This window comes from Cupressus sempervirens, chromosome 6, assembly GCF_028749045.1.
Source record: "Cupressus sempervirens isolate cs-2001-9-10 chromosome 6, ASM2874904v1, whole genome shotgun sequence".
NCBI lineage: Eukaryota > Viridiplantae > Streptophyta > Pinopsida > Cupressales > Cupressaceae > Cupressus > Cupressus sempervirens.
The window spans coordinates 643,287,930-643,310,397 of NC_143123.1; the positions used below are offsets into that span (position 1 = coordinate 643,287,930).

At 33.4% G+C, this 22,468-nt stretch overlaps 1 protein-coding gene across 1 annotated transcript in view; it reads left to right on the forward strand.

Annotated features, from left to right (window-relative positions):
• The first annotated feature begins 1,400 nt into the window (after nt 1-1,400).
• Nucleotides 1,401-22,468, forward strand: part of LOC149553863 (26S proteasome regulatory subunit S10B homolog B-like) — a 28,746-nt gene continuing 7,678 nt past the window's right edge. Inside the window, 8 exon segments of the mRNA XM_089790383.1 lie at nt 1,401-1,545; nt 10,932-11,068; nt 11,186-11,347; nt 11,475-11,561; nt 11,672-11,763; nt 11,904-12,030; nt 12,513-12,609; nt 12,703-12,765. Coding sequence (XP_089646509.1) covers nt 1,401-1,545; nt 10,932-11,068; nt 11,186-11,347; nt 11,475-11,561; nt 11,672-11,763; nt 11,904-12,030; nt 12,513-12,609; nt 12,703-12,765 — 910 coding nt within the window.

The window sequence follows — 22,468 nt, forward strand, 5'->3', positions numbered from 1 at the left end:
TTAGATGAAAAAGTTGTACTAAAATTGAAAAAGTTACTACAAAGTTGTCAAGCAACTGTTAGTAACTTTTTGCAACTTTTTGCAAAGGTTGTATTTGGAATCCCCAATAGTCATATCTATTTCAAATGGTTTTTATAACCATTTGGAAGGCCTATATAGCCCTTTTAGGTGGGCAGTAGGCACACAATGTGTAATTTTTCTCTAAATCAATAAAATATACTAAGTCTTCTGCCAAATTTGATGTTGTAGCGAGTTGTACGTCTGACACACACATATGTAATTATGACATGGTTGAATATCCTGGTGAACAAGCTTTTATTTTCACTTGGAATGAGTTTCTAATTCATTGTGTAACTCTAGATATCCTCAAATTACTGATTACTACTCTAGTTTTGCATCTATACCTAGGGTTTCATCTATTTTCTCTTATAACTCAAGATTCCACCATGGGAATTTAATGGCCTTGGGTGGAATCCAAGTTAGAAAAATTTACTATATGATTCTTTTGGTTTCAATACATAAGAGGTAGACATAAGAGAGAAACTTGATGCCCTAGGCATGCAAGATCCATGTGCATGCTAGAAATCCATAGCAGCATCTTCCATAACTCAAGAAAAAAATGGTTTCAAGGCCTGGGATTTGGTTTTTTATCATTTCATGTGAGCCCCTCATGTTCCAATTTTTTGACTTTATTTTTTATCAATATTTTTGGTACTTCCTTTGTTATGGGAGGCCTAATTGCCTAATTACCACAAGTGAGATTTCAAGTCCTACTAGCATCATTCTCAATTTGGGACCCCAGTATCTTGGCATATTGTATAAACCCCAAAATGATATCTAAATATATGATTCATTCCTTGGGTTGTGTGGATATTGTAGGAGTTATATCAAGTTTTTAGTTTTGGAAGGGCTACGGGCCTTATCTTAGATTTGTGAAGCAACTACTAAAGAAATGTTGCATAGTTTGAATCTAATGCTTGATTCATGTTTCTTAGGACCTAAATAGACTATATTTTTTCTTTATGGCCACCCCTAGTCCTTTTTTGTGTTTGGGGAGTCTTGTGTCAAAATAAGCCTTTTAATGCCATTAAGAGCAACTAGTGATTAGTTGTCTAGTGATAGGTTTCCTTGTGATTGGGATTACCTAGGAGTGGTTTTGGCTTGTAATAACCTCATCCACCTTTTTGAACACTTGGGATAAGTGTTTGTGGTATTTGGATTCAAAAGACACCATTTACATCATGTCTTCAATGAAGAGGATTCTAGGAACCCTATTTCTAAACCCACTATTGGTTATATTACATCAACATGGTATGGACCAACACATATCAAAGGAACATAGAGGTGTGAGTATGAAGGAATGAGGAGGTGTGAGTATTGAAGGAGAAGATCATAATCCCATGGAAGATCATGATCATGCACCAGAAAACACATTTGAAGATGATGGCATGAATGCATTGATTCATTACACATTTCTTACTCGTGTTGTTGCTATTGTTGATGATGGTGATGATTATGATGAGGATGACATTGAGGCCATCCATGGTATACATCTACTTTATAAGTAAAACATGACCCTTTTCAAAGGATCCCAATCAACTCTTGTCTTTATTGTATTATTTTTGGTGAATTTGAAGGTTATGAATGGTTTATCCAACATAACAATGTCACACATGCTAAGGTTTGTGATATATGTCATTATAGTATATAAAAGGTGAAATATGTACCATTAATATTTTTTATACTAACAACTTATATTTTTTTGTTGTAGATTGGTAGGTGACTATTTGTTACCACCATCAAATGTCCTCCCTCGCTTGTATTGAGAATTATGTGCCACTATGAAACATATTGGATTGGAGTATCAATCAATAGATGCTTGTCCTAAAGATCATGTAAGTTATCATAAAGAATACAAAAATGCAACAGAATTCCCTGAGTGCCATACAAGCAGTAATCAAGATGATCAAGTGATAAAAAAGGTTCCTTGCAAGGTTCTTCGTTATGTCCCCATTATTCCACATCTTAAATGGTTGTTTAGATGCATTAGATTAGCACAATTTATGGATTTTAATGCATGCAATAGAAGTTGAGATGAAATTATTTTAATTCCTATAGATGGTTTAGTGTTTATGGAGATAGAGGAAAAGTGGTCACACTTTAAAGAAGAACCTTGAAATCTTGAAGGCTTTCTCTGCCAACTGACAGTGTCAATCTATTTCAAGAGATTGGGTCCATTTACTTAGTGTGGCCTATTTTTGTTATCAATAATAACCTTCCTCCATGGATGCCAATAAAGAGGGAGCACATTATGTTGACAATGATTATTCTAGGTATTTTATTATTTTACTATTACATACATGTAATTATAGGTCATGGAGTGAAATTACCACAATAATGTTGTTCATTCAACTAGGTAAGTACCAAGTGAAAGATATGAATGTATATATTGCACCTCTTATCGACGAGTTGCTGGTGTTATGGAATGGTTTCACTATGTATGATATCTCTAGACCAATAGTTAAAAAAAAATTTCAAATCCATGCAATGCTTGTGTGGACAATTCCTGATACCCCAGGGTTGACACATTTTAGTGGTATGTTATGTTAAAATCTAGTTGTATGCAATAATATGAATTCCAAAAATGAACATATTAAATCCAATTGTATCATTATCTTGTAAGTCTTCAAACAAAGGAAAAATTTGCATGTCTAATGTGTGGTCCAAAGATGAAATCTCATCATTCCAAAAGTTTAAGAAAGTAGATGTTTGATGAGAATAGGCACTTCCTTCACATAAATCATAAGTATCGAAGTGTTGAAAAACATCTTTTCAATGGGAAAGAAGAGACTACATCAAAGCCACAAATAATGACACTTCACCTATGGAAGTTAGACTATAATATAATCTAAGGTCATCAAGGAATCAATATTGACCACCTTCCAAAGGAACTAAAATGTTATCCTAGAGAATTTAGTAGGCGGCCCTACAATGAACAGTTACAAATTGTGCATATGTATTATACTATGCATATTGGAAAGAATGTAACAAAGACACTATGGAAAATATTGGATGAAAAGCATGACAAAGAAAAACTTTCCAAAATTTGTAGTGACATTCATGATTCCAATCATGCAATGAAAAATATCATGGAATCAAATAGCAATGGAAAATGGATTAATGCAAGTTCCCTTCCTTGATTATCAACGGAGCAACAAATTAATGTCATAAAAGAAGTCATACAAAAAATTCAATTTCATTCAAGATTTTCTATGAATATAAGCAATCTAATATCAAAGAAAAGTGGATTTGGGCCAAGGCTGAAAAGACATGATTGGCATACCTTCATCAAGGTAAGTCATGGTCTTTTGTATTTACAATATATTTGTGAAAGTGCACTCAATTTTCATTATATGATGTTAGAAAAGAATGAAATGATCAGTTGACGATCGTTATAGTATGTGCTACCCCTATTGCTCCTAGACAACTTGGACAATAATATCAAACATGTGATATATGATCTTGGAAAGTACACGAGGTAAGAAGTGATATTTGTTCAATATATCAAACAAGTAATATATTTTAAAGTCTTGTATTTATATGTTTTTTGTCTTGAATCCCTTGTGGTTGGTTGTCATCTAAAGAAATCCATAAAGAAGATATAAAATATTGGAAGAAAAGAATTCATCTACTAATGTGTGAAATGAAAAAGTGTTTACCTTCAACTTTTTTCAATGCATAAGAACACTACCTCATACACCAAGTTAAGGAGATTGAATTGTGTGGACCTATACAACCTACATCAATGTGGGTGGTTGAGAGACACTTGAAATTTTTGAAGGGTTTGGTTTGACAAAGAGAACATCTTGAGGTTTCTATGGTTAAGGGATATATGGTATACTAGATGATGGTGTATGTTACTCAATATCTTCTTAATCATGCAGCAAAGACCCATATAGATTGCATTTGAAATCTCTACTCCATTAAAATATTTGAAGGGGAGTATGTGATGGAGAAAAAAAGATTTAGGAAAGTGAAAGGTTATAAATTATGAGATGTTATTTAAGTTAATTAATTCTTAATCTTCAAAATAAATCTATTGTAAGTCATCTATTTACTATTTTACATTTGCTAAAGAGTGGGGTGCAATAGATTTGTTTATTGCAAACAATCAAGATTGGATGACGGTATGGATTGAACGATATCAAAATTTTAGTTATAGAATAAAATGGGAATCCATGTATTCATTGGTTATACAAGATCATTGTAATAGAGATCCCAATGTTACACAAAAATAAATAGATTTAGAATATGGTTTAAGAGATCTCCAAGTACTTATAAGTTTGTTAATCAACTGTATATTTTTGAACTTGTGATGCAATAATTTATATATGTTTGGCATTATTGTAGTTGAAACACCACAAAGCTATGTTATGCAGTGGTTAGAAATTTTGTATCAAAAATTTTGATGACACAAAAAGAACTTGTGATTCTGGGATAAGTGAAGTCTTCCAAGTGACCAATATTCTATCTAGAAATGACTTACATCCTCGAGAATCTCAAAATTGATACTATGGCATTTTGGTTGATATACTTAACTGTGGCTTTAATTCCTTAAAATTAGTTCTCTTCATCATCAAATGGTACAGACTATGACTCAATCAAAATGATAATGATAGAACTATTATTGAGCATAAGAATGGATTTACAATGATTAATACAAGGTTGTTTGAGCCAATTAAGGATGAGCCCTATGTTCTTCCAAGCCAATGAGAGTAGGTATTTTACTAAGAGGTTCCACATAAATTAGGTTGGTCATTTGTTGGTAGACATGATCCAAGGGGAAGCTTGATAAATTATAATGTGAGGGAGGAAGAAGATACTGATGAAGAGGAAGAAGTGGATCACGATCGAGAGTTAGTTGATGATGCTCTTGATGAAAATGATGTTGTTGCTAATCATGATGATGATACTTCTACTAATCATGATAATGATGCTTCTACTAATCACAATGATGATGATGATGATGAGGAGGAGGAGGAGGAGGAGGAGGATGATGATGAATGCGACAATGACCAGGATAGTGATGGTGATGATCTAGATGATGAGATGGATGAAGAATAACATCTTGTATTGTAGTTCTAGAGGATGTAAAGGTTGTTCTTGATGAGCATGTTGAGTTCCAAGTCGGTGGGCAAGATGATGTGGTTGGACAAGGTAAAGAGTGCTACAATGTTCTTTAAAATCTTTAAAGTCTCAAATTTATAAAATTTCACCCTTTTATTTGTTACTGCAGAGGACCCACCTTTGTAAAGGATAGTGAGTGCACATCCATGGGTGAGAAGAAACATCAATGATGACATGGATATGCCTCTACAACAATATAGTGAAGGACAAAAAATGAAAAATAATTAGTTAATGTGAACTTATGGAACTTATTTGATAAGGACTGATGTTTATGTCTAGATGTTTTATTTATGTTCTATTGAACGTTCTAATGAATCTTATGTTTTAATGTTAATGTGAATGTTCTAATGAAAATTATGTGTTAGTGAATGTTATCATGTGATAATTCATGAATGTTAAATTTTATTAATAGAATGAATAAATTTTAGATGTTAATGAGGAATTTAGATGTTGGGGGGGGGGGGGGAGGTCGGGCCAAATGAGCTTCCACATTCACGTGGTTGGCCCTAATTAGTAAAGAATATTTAACTATTCCCGAAATCAAGTGAAGCTCAACATTAACTTAGGATTGTATGACAACTAACTGTATGATTCTCTTAGTTTCAAGCAATGCAGAAGGACGCTATAGTCAAACTCATTGATTTATGAAATTTAGTTGTAGTGTATGAAGTATTCGAAAGAATGGCTTTCTATGGGATTGCCTCAAATTATTTCTCTCTAAAGTATTCTATTATTTCTATTTATCTACAATCATGTTTGATTGCATTGTTATTTTTGCATCAATGTCTTGGATCACATTCTATGATTCATCAAATAAATAAGAGAAAGATATTAAAAAGCATGATCCAATGTAAAGAACATAATTAAACTATTTAGCTTGATTTCTTTTGAATTTCTTGCAAAATTTATATTAGTGTTGAGAAGACTCAAATTTTTTCAATATATAGAAATCTCATTTTCATAGCTTCTCATGAAACACCATTAAGGCAGAGCTTGGCAACAGATGAGGTTGCAACTGGTCATTGTGCTTCAAAGGTAGAATTTTTTTATTATATATTAAGATCAAATGGAGCTATTTTTCTAATGTAAAGAAAATTAAATGATCATGTCCTTTCTTATTTTGATGCAGGGGAAGGTTCCTCTTATATCACAAGATGGACTCCATCAACTACATATCTTCATTTTTGTATTGGCAGTTTCTCATGTCTTGTCTTGCATTGTAATTATGACACTAGGATGGTAAAAGGTATGATTCAATTGGTTGACCTCCTCTTATTGTTATATTTTCCATTTTCTTGTTGAATGATTGCATTTGATAAATTTTGTTGTTAATTGCGAGACATGAAGAAGAATTTGAATAGTGGAAACAAATGATATTAGATCATTCTAAAGTATATATTAATTCATGATATATTTTTAAATGAATCTTGTCATACAAATTGACTTGATATGTTGGGAGGTAGTTGATTAAAGGGTGAAACAAATCTTTCTAGGGTATATGAATACACCATAATTCATGTGCTTGTGCATTCTATTGTTTCACAGTGTTCTTATGAATTATTCTCATTATTTCTTTTGAGTGTGGTGATATGTTGAATCATATTATAGGGAACCTTTTAAATTTTTATCTTTTCCATGTAACCTTTTCCATTTATTATCACTTCCAAATAATAACTAAAGTGTAATTACATCCTATAGATACACACTTTTTTCCATAATAGAGCAATATATAGTTCCATGCTTAATCTCTCATTTTATTTTATGTATTGGTGTGTATGGGTAGTTTATCTTCCTTTGAAGGTGACAAAGCTCATAGAAAAACATACTAGCATACTTCTTTAATACTTAACAATTTCCTTAAATTTGTACCTGGTGTGAAGATCAGATTGAAAAGATCATTGAAAGAGGGAGATTGTTGAAGAAGACTATGTGTTTCAATCATTGTTTTGCCAGTGATGTCAAACCTGCTTTGTGTTGGTAAGACAATTGCTTATATGATTTAAGTACTATCACTTAGATGATTGATGAAGAGGATACGATCAAAAGACATAACAATAGCACCTAGAGGAAAGGTTGAGTTATGATTATGTAATGAAGTACAAGAATTTATTAAGACAATGATGACATGTTGTATTGATAATCTACTTAAGGTTACAAAGGCTAGTTACACTAAGAAAGTTTAGAAGAACAAGTTACACAAAGTTTTTCTGCCAAGCTTGATGGAGTAGATAGTACGTGTTGAGAAAAGTTAGTGCAACCTAAGCCAAAAATTAGTTGGAGCCTAGTAAAAGTTCATTATAGTGTATGCCAAGTAGAATAGTGGATGCTAAGTAAAGTTTAGTTGATTTCAAGCACCAATACAATTTAGTTCATGTTGAGTAATTTCATAGAGGATGTCAAGCAATGCAGTATGTGCCAAGCATTAGAAGCTAGATTATGTCAAGTTGCTGCATTATTTAAAAGATCATGAATTTGATGAATCTGAGCCAACAAGTTTTTTTTTGGATTATGCGAACCAGGTGGAAGATAAGGATGATGAGTTGGTGGCACAAACTTCAAGGTAAACTATTTTTAGGTGAATTCAAAGTGGACTCTAGGAGAAGTTTCTAGAAGAGATATGGTATGTGGGGTAGATACATTGTATCCTACCTAATCCATTCTAACCCTAATTTTGATGATGGAGAATGAGTGGAAAAATATCTTAATTTACTATTTATAGGAATGGTTGGTCATGAAGAAAGGTTGTCATGTGCGAGAACCTAAAGGAGACAAGGAGTCAAGGGGTTTGCTTCATCAAGTGACCTAAGAGAACCTGTTAAGCAAGAAGGCTTAAGGAGATGAATTCTTGAAGGGTGAACAAGCTATCAGAGTTGCAATATATGAAGGCCAAGCAGAACTTGAGACTAAACAGAGATCTATAATCTAAAAATGAAGCTGTAAGTTATTATCAGACCAAGCCTTATTGTTACTCTCTAACAATTGTATCAATCTAGGATAAATCCTTTGGATTAAGGTTGACTTAACATTCATTTGTAAATCCTTTAATAGGGTGACATTCCAAGTGAATAGTCTAAATTTTTCTAACAAGGCTCACTCCTAAAAGGGTGATTGAAATCCTTTAAAAAGGTCACATTTAACAATGTGTATTGTAACCTTTAACAGGGTTGGACTTTCATAGGGCATCACTTCAGAAGAGTGAAAAAGAGTAGCATGTTACTGGTGGGTTTTTCCAAATTGAGTTTCCACATAAATCATTGTGTCAATTATGTTGATGAATTTTTTATGTTTCATGTTTACATTTTTGCAAGTTGATTTGACAGTAACCTACAAGTTTTAAGTGATTGCATAATTTTATGGATGCATGCATGATGAATAATGTTTTATGGGTTCACTAAGCTGTGAAAAGTTTTATTTATACATCTAGACCTTGGATAACTAATTCCCTGCCCTGCCTCCCCCCCCCCAACCAGTTATTCTAAAGTATTCCAACACTTGGTTCACTATCATACATGGTTAGACTTATAAAATTGGTAATCACCATTAGATAGTTTTTCCTTGATTGTCATTTTTTGTTTCAACAGTCTAGACATTTACATATTTGATGTGCAATCAATTGTTTAAATAGTTTTGCAAAGGTGACTAGATGATATAGTATAGTAAGTATGACATGTTTTTGTTGGAAATATTCAAGACTATGCTAAGTTACTAAGAGGGGAGGGGTGAATCAGTAACTTCTAAAACTTCTACAATTTCAACTCTTAATCCAACAATCCAATTAGCATTTATTCCATGATATATAATCTGATCTAATTGCATGCATAAGAAACTAAAAACATGAAAGCATTCATAACATTGTGATACAAAGATTTGGTGACCGAGAAACCTTCCAAATAGAAAGTAAAACTGGTGTGGGTATGATACCCACAAACTTTAGTGCTAGGGTATAAATTTAGCCTATTAAATCTTACATTGATCACTTCTAATGATCTACACTATTAGGAGCAATAAGGACTGCTAGGTCCACCTCGTGAAAGGATTTACAAACATATAATGAAGTATGCACTCGATAAAGAGATTTGCAAAAGACTATTAGGTCTACCTTGTTAAAGGATTTGACTAATCCACATGTTAGGATGAAACAGTAGTTGATCTTTGATTTGCAACTTGGTTTGTTGAATGAGATTCTCTTAAGTACTAATCACCTTGCTATGATAGATATGACTTTGCTACTCCTTATACTGTTGTAGCCTTTATAATTCACTCTTTCTACTCTTCTCTGAATATATTTGCTTATATTGCATTCACATTCAAATCTTCATCATACTTGGATATGATACAATACATTACATATATACCAATCCAATTATACATATTACAAATTTGGCCACAATACAAGTTTACACAAATATTAAAAAGTCAGCCCAAATGAAGACATTCAGGTTCTGAAGACTAACTCTATGAGGTTTTGATACTCGGCATCCATTGTCAATGCTTTCCATCGTCATGCACTCAGTATACGTAGAAGCTCGATCCATACTGATCACTTCCAAGTAGTCTTGAACTCGGTCTACACTGATAACTCGATAGATACTGTGAAACTTGTCATATAAATTGAGTCTCTTGGTTTACATTGGCAAGACTCGATAAACACTATCACCTCAAGCTCAGTATAAACTAAGTCACTTGGTTAACATTAAGTAGCTAGGTTAACACTTGATTCACATCACATAAATCATGAACTCAATGAACACTACACAGCTTGGTTTGCACTGGTAATCTTGGCATACACTAAGATGCATAGTTTACACTGTTGATCTTCACTATAATTGTGACTACTCGGTAACCATTGGGATTTGTCCAAAGGACTCGATAGCAACTATAGAACTCGGTGACAACTGAAATGCTTGGAAAACATTGCTAGTTGTGCAATAATCTTAGTAGCTATATACAATCTAAATAATTGTGTGTCACTAATAAAAAACTTAATTGATATGTCAACAGTTTTAACATGGGTACAATCAGAAAATATGACATTTTTTAACATGGTTACAATTAGAAAAGTAATCAAGGTCCACTAGGTAGTTTTTCCTTGATTGCTTAATATCAATATCACACATTCAGTATCCATGATATTTACATATTTGACATGCAATCAAATGCAGGAATATTGTTGGAAAGGTGACTAATTGATACAATATTGTAAAAAAGACATGTTTTGGCATGGCTACAGTTGGAAAATTAATCAAGGACCATTAGATAGTTTTTTCTTTATTACTTTGCATCAATATCATACATTCTTCTATATGATATTTACATGTTCAACATGCAATCAAATGCATAAATGTAGTTTGAAAGGTGAGGAAAACATATAATTTAATAAATATGCTCATATTTATTTTCCAAGTTTCTTATCCCCAATTTGGATGCATCCTCATCTCTTTCTCTTATCCTGGATCCTTTTAATTTCCATTTTGAAATATTATTCCCATAATTTTTAGGGTACTTCAAAAAATCCCCTTCCAACATTCTTTCATTTCTCAGATTTTCCCAATAGGGGAATGTGGATGTGGTAGGATAATACTTTATTTCATTTTCATTCTAATATATGTATCACCTATGAATTTATGATTCTATCTCTAATGGATGTTAGATTTTGAGCAAATTAATATTTAACTATTCATACTTGTACTATTGAAGTAAATTATTTTTTCTAATTTTGGGATTATGAATTTTTCTTTGTATAGTAATTGTGAAAGCTAGCAATGGCCCAAGATATGTTGTTGGGTGTCACAATAAGGTAGATAAAGATAAGCTCACTATAGGAACATGTGTTGTTCTTGACATGACAACACTTACAATAATAAGGGCTCTTCCTTGTGAGGTACCTAGCATTTGAATCTCACATTAGTAAGCTGTTAATAAGCACAAATTATATCATAATCTTTGAAGGTATTTTATGAAAAAGGATAATCATTTTGTTTGTGTGTATTGGATACAGGTGGACCCTATTGTTTATAACATGCTACATGAGGATCCTGGCAATGTGAGCTACTCAACAGTAGGAGGGTTAGTAGATCAAATCAAGGAGCTAAGCAAGTCTATTGAACTTCCTTTAATGAATCCTAAACTCTTTCTTAGGGTTGGAATCAAACCTCCTAAGGTAAAATTTGTGTACATTGCAAATTAATCATGGTAATTACTTGTTTATGTGAAGTTCAACTTGCATGTTTTATTTATTCTTGTTGGAAATATTTCATAGAGGTTGATTCTTTTTCCTCCAATTTCAGGGAGTACTTCTATATGGCCCTCCTAGAATGGGAAAGGCATTATTAGAAAGGTTTATTACTAGTAACATTGATGTCAATTTCCTTAAGGTTGTAGCTTAGCTTTTTTGATATCCATCTTACTTTTATGCAATCCAACTTTCTTATTTCTTGTACCTAAGGTTTGATTTATGCCTTATTTTTGTAATACTATTTTTTAGGTGGTTTCAAGTGCTATAATAGATAAATATATTGGAAAAAGTGCAAGGTTGATCAGGGAAATGTTTGGTTATGCACAAGGTCACAAGGTATGACTTCTTATTTGTTTGAACATCAAAAGACTATTTTTTGTTGTTTGTTAATACAATTACAAATGCTAATCTTTTGTTTAAATATAATAATAGATTATTTTTTATTTCAAAAAATTGCATATGTTGAGTTGTTAGCTCATCACATCAAATTTATGGATGAAATTGATGCAATCAATGGACATCATCTTAGTGAAGGAACAAGTATTGATTAAGAAATTTAGAGAACTTAATTTCTTAACCAACTAGATGGTTTTGATCAATTAGGAAAGGTATTGTTTTTTAAGATGCTCAAGCTACTATAATTATCAATCAACTGCATTAAACAAGAAACTATGTTATTTAACTTATTTAAGATTCTTCAAGGTAGTGTAGTTTTCATTGTGAGCTAAAAATCTTATTAATTTTAATATTAAATGTAGGTAAGAATGATCATGGCAACAAATCATCCTGATGTTCTAGACCCAACCCTGCTTAGACCTAGTCGTTTAGATAGAAAGATTGAGATTCCACTTCCAATGAACAAGGAAGAATGGAAGTACTAAAAATACATGTTGTAGGGATTGAAAAATACGGAGACATAGATTATGAAGTTGTTGTAAAGCTTGTCAAGGTCTTGTTATGTTTCTTTAATAATTTGAAATTTGTCCAAAATATTTGAGTTTTTATCCTATACTACACTGGTATGTTCTGTAGTTGGTAATTGTTGTTTGATCAATTACTATATAGCTGAGATTATTTTAACTTTTATTAGGGATTCAATGGAGCAAATGTTCATAACATTTGTATAGAAGTTAGTATGGCAGCCATCTATGTAGAGCATGATTACATAATCCAGGAAGATTTTATGAAGCTGAATTTTCTTCCCCTTTCTATTTAGCATTTTATAAAATTGGAGTTGTTTGTGCTCTCTAGCCTATAACTTGTACTTATCTTTGTCATTTAGGTTGTTCCCAAGTTGAATGAAGCAAAGAAACTAGAGTCATGTTGTTTAAGATTTGATCTATGTATTTAATATCTATTGTTTAATTCAAAAAAAAAATACAAAAGTTATGTTTGGACTTATTTAAGCAATCTTGTATGTTCAAGTGGTAGATAATGTGATCCAAATGATGTGATCTTTGCACCAATGTAGCCTTATTTTGCTTAAGACTTAAGTCACACTTTCCTTTTTAAATTTTGATGTAATTTTGTTAGGCATTGTTTGAATCTCCGATATGATCCATATTGTTTCAATGACTTCAATCATGCTTTAAAAGATATTAAAATGTTGATTCAAGACTTTTTCTTTGGCCCATGGGTCAGAATGAGATTTAGGGTGTGTCTAGATGCCTACGCCTCTGGAGTTCTCTACCATGGCAAGAAACACAATATAATATTAGAACTACCAATTTTTTTTGTATAATGCACTGAGCCATCGCAATTACAACATCTTGCCCAATAGAAAGTCATTTCTCTCACAACATTGTCATCACACACCATCGCACTTGCAACGGTGACATTCACTGGATGGTCGTCACTTGAATAGCATTATTGATGTCATTGTGATGTCTAATCTAACAAATGTTTGTCGAGCCTATAGAAAATTTGTTGCAAGTGAGACTACAAACTGAAAATTTCAGTTTTCATAATTGTGATGGTTGGCCATCCAAATTACACTAGAGTGAAGAGGTACTCTTTACCTCTCTCTTTTCCAAAGCTTTTTGTCATAATTTGTGACAGCAAAATTCTAACGCCCATCCAACAAGGGCCAATTTGTACTACTATTGGTCAAGCAATGGCTAGACATCACAATTGCAATGGACTTCCATCACAATTTGGGCCCAAATGTACTAGTGTGTGAATAATGGTTGCACTGTGTATTATTATTCTACTACACTTGACTAGGTTCCTGTAGCAGTGGTTACTCATGTATTTGACCATGTTGACTTATATGTTTATAGTGTCATTTATAATTATTGGGTAATTGCTATTACTTCCATTATTAAATGCTTAAATAACTAAGAAAGTGATATATCCATATTAGATTTACAAAATTATGTGCTACAAAAATTTACCTTGTTTATTTTCATAATTTATGCAAATGGGTTATTTAAATGATTATTTAAATGAATTTAATTAGATGCTTTAAATATGTGATTTCACATAAATGTTGCTTTGTCTATTACTATTGTGCATCTATACTTGATTTTGTTTATTTATTGTGCAAGACTTATATCCCTGATAATGGCAAATGGAGTTAGTGATCAAACCTTTCATGTTGAGTCAATATCGTCCCTGAATGGGAGATGTATCTTTATTATTATTTCGACCCTCTGGTAATTGGTAAATCTAGATTCATTATGTATATGTGTCTAGACCTGTGAATGTCTCTATGCATTTAGGATTCCATGGTTGTTGTGGAAAAGGAAAAATTAATGATTTAATGGCTTAGAGGGATTTTATTTAATTGATTTAATTTATTTTAATTACCAACAGTTTTGTTGTAGTTGAATTCCACTTAATTGGAATTGCCCATTTTTTTTTGGGCTAAAAAAAAAGAGATTTAATTAAGTGAGTCAGTTATTTTCCTATTTTAATATTTCACTTTTCAAGTGAATATATATCCCAAAAAGTGAGTTATTTCTCCCTTCTCATTGTTAAAACTTGATTTTGAGAGTAAAATCCCAAAATCCTCTTAAGGAGGAATTATTGTTTTCCTCCATGTGGGAGTTGTAGGGATGGGATCGGTGCGAGGTTGATCTCATTGGGTCCGGCTTGAAGAGACCTTGATTTTCTAAGACATTTGGCAACTTTAGCGAAGTGATTATTTGATTGCAAGCATTCCTGTATTTCCCCTTTGCACTGCTAGGTAGGGTTCTCCCATTTTTATGTTTCACCTTCAATTCAGAGTCTATTTTAGATAGTATTTTTCAATGAGGCAAAGAATTAGTGTTCCCCTCCATTCATGTATGTTAGCTCTACCCAGTTGGGCAGGTATGAGTAAATGATTACCTCTTGACTTAGCGTTTTGGGTTTTTAGACTGTTATGCTGGTCATTTTCACATACAGACACTAAACCCAAATTTTATTTGATATTTGGGGTTTTTATACCTGATTGTAAAAGAGGTTTTGATTTTTGATTTTTGTCAATGCTGAATTTTGGGCTTTTTTTACTTCACCTCATTTTATGTGCCACCTAATTTTCTTGGGTGTTTCTTGGCACTAATGTTGGTCATGGATTTAGATTATCTATGAGGATTCCAATTCATCCATAGATGTATTCTGCTTGCTTTGGGATTTTTGAAGAATTCATACTTCTATATTTAAGTTGGTGGAGTGAGTTAATGATGTTTGGTGCTTGTTTCCTTATTCAGACTGGTGTAGAATCCATACTCCTAGGTATATGTCAGTTGTGAGATTGTTATACTTGTTTCTTTTGTTGCAATTATCATATCTAACCCTTGCATTGGTTTTATTGATAATTTCATGTAGTTAGTTGTGCCCACACATGAGCACATACACGTGTGTTTGACTGGTTGTTTCGAGACCCGAACTCCTAGATATAGGCCAGTTGAGGGATTTTTCATTTGGGAGTTGGGTTGGAAATATGCATTTTGTTTGGGCACTCATCTTGTGATGAGCATGGGTATGCAAGGTAGATGTTTGGAGTGGCTTCTCTCATTACCCTTGGTAACATCTCCAACAAGGTAAACGTGAAGGAGTTTCTAATAAGTGATAACTAAATGAATCAATGGGTAATAAACCTAATATAAGATAAGAGAATACTTGTATAGGTTGATCCAAGGGTATGATCCTATATAGGTTTTTTGAGGGCAGATGTCTATACAGGTTTATCGAGGACACAGTGTGATGGCCTCCCGAGGGAGAGTTTTTGCACAATGTTTAGCTTGGGCTTTCCAATGCCAAGTGACTTACACTCCATTAGAATTCCTACATAGTTATCCTATAGATTTTTTGACTAGTGGCCTAATGCACTGCATTGTCTCATGATCATATAGATGTTGGTATCATGTTCTTGATTGACGTGTGTGTTAGCCTTGGGTGATTGTCTTATGTGATTATGGTTGGGTCATTATCCCCATGAGCATAGCACGTGTGGGTGTATGCCTGATATTCACTTAGTACTTTGGTGTATCTCTAGAGAGTAAATTCTTTTTTGATTTATGCTTTTCTTTGAATGCATTTGATATCATGTTTAGATGATGATTAGTATGCTACTTGATTCATTCCTTTATCATGATGATTTTAGCTTATTGATTTGACGATGTTTCTTACCACTACTTTGGATTAATGATGTTATTGGTAGATTAGCATGATTGGATGTACTTGTGTTTTATGATGTTAAACGATAATTTTGGTAAGAAAAATCTCATAAGACAACTCAAACTATCTTGTTGGAAATTTGAGATTCATGCTTAGGGGTATGGTTAGGCCAATCTGAGATTCATTTCACTATGATGTTGCTTATGCTCATTTTGTGGACTAGATGGATGTATGTTATTATTGCAATATGTATTTTAGCTCCATTCAATTTCTTAGAACTACTTCCATGCTCTCGAGTGATCATTCCAATAATTATGTGGATTTGGTACTCCCTGGTGTGGAGGTTTAATGTTGTTACACATTATCTTCTTGCCTTATTGATGTGTTATTAGCTTCTATCATGTGGGAAGAGCAATCTCTCATACAAGTATGTATTCTCTCGGGTGAGCATGCATTATCTCTCATGAGTGTGTACTTCCTTGTGCAACAAAAGAAAGTCTCATGCACATCTAATGGGGAAACTCCCATGGCTTATTGGGAAAATTTGAACCAGAGAAAATCTTGATTTGCATGAACATCTTGGTTTTTTTCTCACATGGAAAATAGTGAGCATTTGCACACACTTTGAGAAGATGTGAAATATGGTTTTGAGTACCCTTTTGGGTTCTATAGCTTCCCATATTAAAATAGATCAGTTATAAGGTGAATAAAATATATCATTCTCGCACAAACATCTTAGTTTCTTTCTCACATGAAAAATAGTGAGTGTTTGCACACACTTCGAGGAGATGTGAAATATGGTTTTGATTACCCTTTTGGGTCCTATAGCTTCCCATATTAAAATAGATCAACTATAAGGTGAATAAAATATATCATTCAAGTATAAGTTGGTGTATATTTAATTCCTTGTGCTTAAGATATATTTTAATATATGTGATGATTCATTGGAGATAGGTTCTAGACCTCTCCAAGTTAAGATAAAGATTCTAGAAAATTCAAGGCTTCTGGAATTCAAACTTAGTTAGATTTTAGGGCTTCAAGATTTCATAATTAGCCAATTTCAAGATTCAACATTTGTCTTTCAGCATGGTGTATAGTAGATGAGTGGTTGTAACTTTGAGCCCTCGTCTTGTGCATGACCATTGTTGGTCTCTAATTGCAATTCTTGATTATGATATGATTAGTGGAAATGGACTTGTATGTCTAACCATGCTAGGAACTTTTACTTTGGGTTTGAAAAAGAACATCCCCTTAGTATATTCTCATTATTCGTGTGATCTTTGGTTCGTAAGTTATGGTTTAATGCTTGGGGATCTTTGGAAGTGTTTGTAAGAATTGTGAGTTTAGCCATGTTTCCTATTCTTATTCCCTTGTTTAGATGTTTCATTCTTTCACTTGGTTACTTTATGTCATTGTTAAGTAACTTATCTTAAGAAAAATATTATTTAGTGCATGTTTTATCCTTGTGTTCCAAGGATCTCTAGGTGGGGCATTAAAAATATGAAGAAAGAGTTTGAGATGAGCATTATTGATGAGATGAAATATTTCTTGTGTTTATAGATTGTGCAAAATGATATAGGTATTTTTATTTATCAAACCAAAAATTTGAAAGACTTGTTGAAAATATTTGGTTTAAAGAGTTGTAATCTTGTTGGTACACCTATGGTAACTGGTCACAAGTTATCTAGAAAAGATGAGACACCTATAGTTGAGAAAAAGAAGTATAGATCTATGATTAAAGGTCTATAGTATTTGACACACACAAGACCTACTATAGCTAATGTAGATGGAATAGTAGCAAGATTTCAAGCTAATCCTAAGGAATCACACTATGCAATAGTAAAAATAATTTTCAAATATTTGAAGGGTACACCTAATTTTGGACTATAGTATGATGGATCAAATGACTTTACTTTATGTGTGTTCATTAATGCGAATTGAGTAGGCAGTGTGGATGACAAAAAGAGTACAAGTGGTGGAGTATTTTTTCTTAGAGGACAATTGGTTTCTTGGTTGAGTAAGAAACATGGCAGTATTTCACAAAGTAGTGCAAAAGCAAAGTATGTTGCACCAGAAAATACTTGCAATCAAATAATTTGGATGAAGCAAATATTAAAAAATGTTGGGATAGAGTTTTCAAAAACTCTTATCATTCATTATGATAACACAAGTACATTGAGTATGTCAAAGAATCTTGTGTTATACTTGAAGAGAAAGTACATGTCTATTAAGAGAGAGAAAGTTGTAGAGAAGGAAATCAGATTGGATTGTGTAAACACAAAAGAGAAGATTGCTTAAAATTTTAGAAATCCTTAACCTAAGGATACATTTTAGTATTTGATAGGTATGCTTGGGGTTATGTCCCTGCCTACTTCAGAGTAGATGATGCAGAGATTACATTAGTCCAGTGGTAATAAAGCACTACTTTATTATCTAGACTGAATGTTTGATGCTTCCTCTATGAGCTAATTGAAGATACTAAGCATCGAATTGACATAATGATGCCTTTATCATTGATGTCAATGGGGGATAGAATACATGAAAAACATCTCTTGTGAATGGGAGAGAGAATGAAATCCTATGAATGAGGGAGAGAATGAACTATATAGGGGAGATGATGTATACAAATGAGGAAGATATATGTCAATGGGGGAGATGCATTGACTACAAGATTTGATTGATGAAGAGGATTTGAAAATATGAGAGCAGTAGCAACGGTAGAGTTGTATTTGGTATTCATGGAACTTAGATTTTTTTCATCTATGTTGCCATCAATGCTAAAGGGGAAGATTTTTAACATGAATGTTGATGATATTCCTATGGGGGGAATATCCCAGCATTTTTGGAGCACTTGAGAGATTGTTAAAATGGTTACATGTTGCATTCACGATTGTGTTGTCATTGATGTCAACATATTGGTGATCTTGAGAAGATTGGTAGAGTAGTAGAAAAATATTGAGGTTGTGTAGTTATAAGGTGGCAGATAAGCTTATGAGAAGTTGGGGACGTGTTCTACAGAGTTTCCTATTGAATTGATTATGAGTGCATGTGGAAAGTCAAAGAATGGTGACAGTTATTCATGATTTATTGAAAACTGTGTTCTGGTAGAGTTCCTAACAAGAAGTTTGTGATATTAGGATTATATCTCCTAACAAAGATAGATTTTCGATAAGTGTAGATAGATAAAGGTAGAAGACATGGTGAAGATGGTGCAGTTTATTGTGCTAAGTCAAAATTTTCATGTGTGGAGAAATTGAGAAGACAATGAGTTGGCAGTTTTGATAATTATGAAAATGTGATGTAAAATGTATAAATCAGGTCCTATATTGTAATTATAAATTTAGAGAGGCTCAAGGCTAACTCAATAATGTAATCTAGGACTTGGTATAGAGGAAGGTTTATTTCCTTGGTTGTAATATATGTATTTTTTGTAAAATGATATGTGAAGTATAATGTGAGTAAGAGATCTAAGGGATTTGTTATGTGATGTGAGTAAGTAGATCTGGTATTGAGATTTGAAAAGTATCTACTACAGAAGAGGCACGGTAAGAGGAAGGAGAAAGAGTATGAGTTACTAAGATCAATTGTATTTGGTATTATTTTGCAAGGGATAATACAAAGATCAGTTGGACAGTGAGTTCAGTGCTCTTGCCCCTGAAGTTGTTTGGATAGTGGGTCCTTTTTCCTTCTACAACTCCAAATAGTGTTTGTACAACTGCTAAAAGGGTTGGAATCTCCTTACACAGATTCAAAATTACTTAATAAGGACTAATATGTATTGAATGTATTTCATTAACTCATGACTGGGTCCATCCTCTTGCAAGGAACTTGTATATTAGTACATCATTTTATGGGTACCATCCTCATTGGTGCTTTCCCTTTGATCAAGGGTTTCCCTAGTTAAGATATCTGGTGTTATAGTGTATGGTTATCTTATTATAGTTGATGTTTATATTGATCACATTTTTTAGAATTAATAAGGTTAATAAAAAAAAAATTGATCATATAATTGATTCACCCCTCTGCCCCTCCCCCTCCCCCTCTTAGTTATCTTGGTGGACTTGAATTTCTAACAAATAGATGTAGAGAGAGAGAGAGAGAGAGAGAGAGAGGATAGGATGGAGATATAAAGAGAGAGTAGATGGGATGGAGGGGAGAGAGAGAGAGAGAGAGAGAGAGAGAGAGAGAGAGTAAATGGGATGGAGATAGGAATAGAGAAAATGAGTGGATGAAGAGATAATGTAGGATATAGGAAGAAAAAGGATGAAGATAGATAGTATGGGATATGAAGAGATAGATAGAGAGAGTATTTGGATAGGATGTAGAGAGAGAGGGGATGGAGAGTTAGAGAAAGAGAGGATAGGATAGAGATAGGTGTTAGAGTAAATAATTAATAATTATTTATTATTTATTCTATTTACTTAAGCTTACTTAGGTTAACGTATTTATTTAATATCTAGTATTAAATTCATGTAGTGATGAGTTGTTGACAACATGGGAATTTATATTAGTACATCATTTTATGGGTACCATCCTCATTGGTGCTTTCCCTTTGATCAAGGGTTTCCCTAGTTAAGATATCTGGTGTTATAGTGTATGGTTATCTTATTACAGTTGATGTTTATATTGATCACATTTTTTAGAATTAATAAGGTTAATAAAAAAAAATTTGATCATATAATTGATTCACCCCTCTGCCCCTCCCCCTCCCCCTCTTAGTTATCTTGGTGGACTTGAATTTCTAACAAATAGATGTAGAGAGAGAGAGAGAGGATAGGATGGAGATATAAAGAGAGAGTAGATGAGATGGAGGAGAGAGAGAGAGAGAGAGAGAGAGAGAGAGTAAATGGGATGGAGATAGGAATAGAGAAAATGAGTGGATGAAGAGATAATGTAGGATATAGGAAGAAAAAGGATGAAGATAGATAGTATGGGATATGAAGAGAGAGATAGAGAGAGTATTTGGATAGGATGTAGAGAGAGAGGGGATGGAGAGTTAGAGAAAGAGAGGATAGGATAGAGATAGGTGTTAGAGTAAATAATTAAATAATTATTTATTATTTATTCTATTTACTTAAGCTTACTTAGGTTAACGTATTTATTTAATATCTAGTATTAAATTCATGTAGTGATGAGTTGTTGACAACATGAGAGTTTGTTCCCTTCTAGCATGTTCCACTTTTTTATGGAAGTGTGCTTAGTTGTCACCTTATCTTCTACCACTTTCTAGCTTGTTCTACAAGCTTCCATGAGGCCTTTAGATTTTGACTCTCTTTGTATTTTCTTATCTCATTCCATTGTAAATATAATTTTATTGTTTTGCAATATGTTCTCTCTCATGTCTATTTAGGATTTTTTCCCAAGCTCCACCTCTTCCTTCTTGGTTTCCCTTTGAGAGGTCATTTTACATGTAGGTGATCTTGGTGAGCAATGGAGTTGGATTTCATCAACTCCTACATGGTATCAGAGCCTCCGTACTATTGCTTCATTGAAGCTTTTTTGAAGCCGCGATTTGAAGACACAAACCCTAGTTTGTTTGTGCTTTTTTCTTCAATCTAGGGGAAGAGCATTTTTTCGGAGCACTTTGGGCCCAAACGGATGCTGCCATTGGATTCAAAAGGCACTTTTCAGCTAGGATCCATATAAAAAAATTTGATTTTAGGGACAGGGCTCCGGGAGGGAAAAAAAATTTAGCTCAAGGGCTTCGATATGGATCGTACGGACACCTAGGCAATTAAAAATAAAAAATAAATATTTTCAAGTGGACCACCCCACCATCGCTTGTGTCAGCGGCTCCTCCTACTTCCGTCGCTCTATTTGAACTCTGCCGATGGACTTCCCAGTTAGCTCCACTCCTATGTCTATTGCTTTGGGAGCGATGTGTGTCCCCTTCTACAATTGCTGAATGGAGAACTCTGCAGACTCAGTGCCCATTCAATGCTGCACAGTCATAGCCTCAGTGGATTTTTGAGGCATAGTTAGCACATTCAGCGTGTGACATGTGGCAGGCTACCACATAGCACTTTGCCACATGGCCCCTGCCACGTCAACCTATCTACCATGTGGCACCTTTTTTTCCTTGATGAGTCATAGGCCGTCAAATTTAAGATAGTTGTCTATTGATGTCATCATGGCGTTACTACATCTTGAGCCTCTTGCACCACTCTAGGGTCATTTTTGACCTACCTTCAATTTTTTGGCCATAACTTGAGCATATAGAGGTATTTTTTCGATTCAAAAGAAGCCCCGAAAAGCTAGTTCTAAGACGGAGATATTGGTGCAAGTATTTTTAGGTTTTGATGCAATTTTTTTGACCATTTTTCTAGTTGAAGTCCAAAGTTGTGTTTTTGACTCTAGCATGCATATCTTTTGTGTCCCATGTCAGTTTTTTGAAAACATTATATTTTTGGAAAGCTGGTTTTGTCACCTTTTCAAATATGTAGT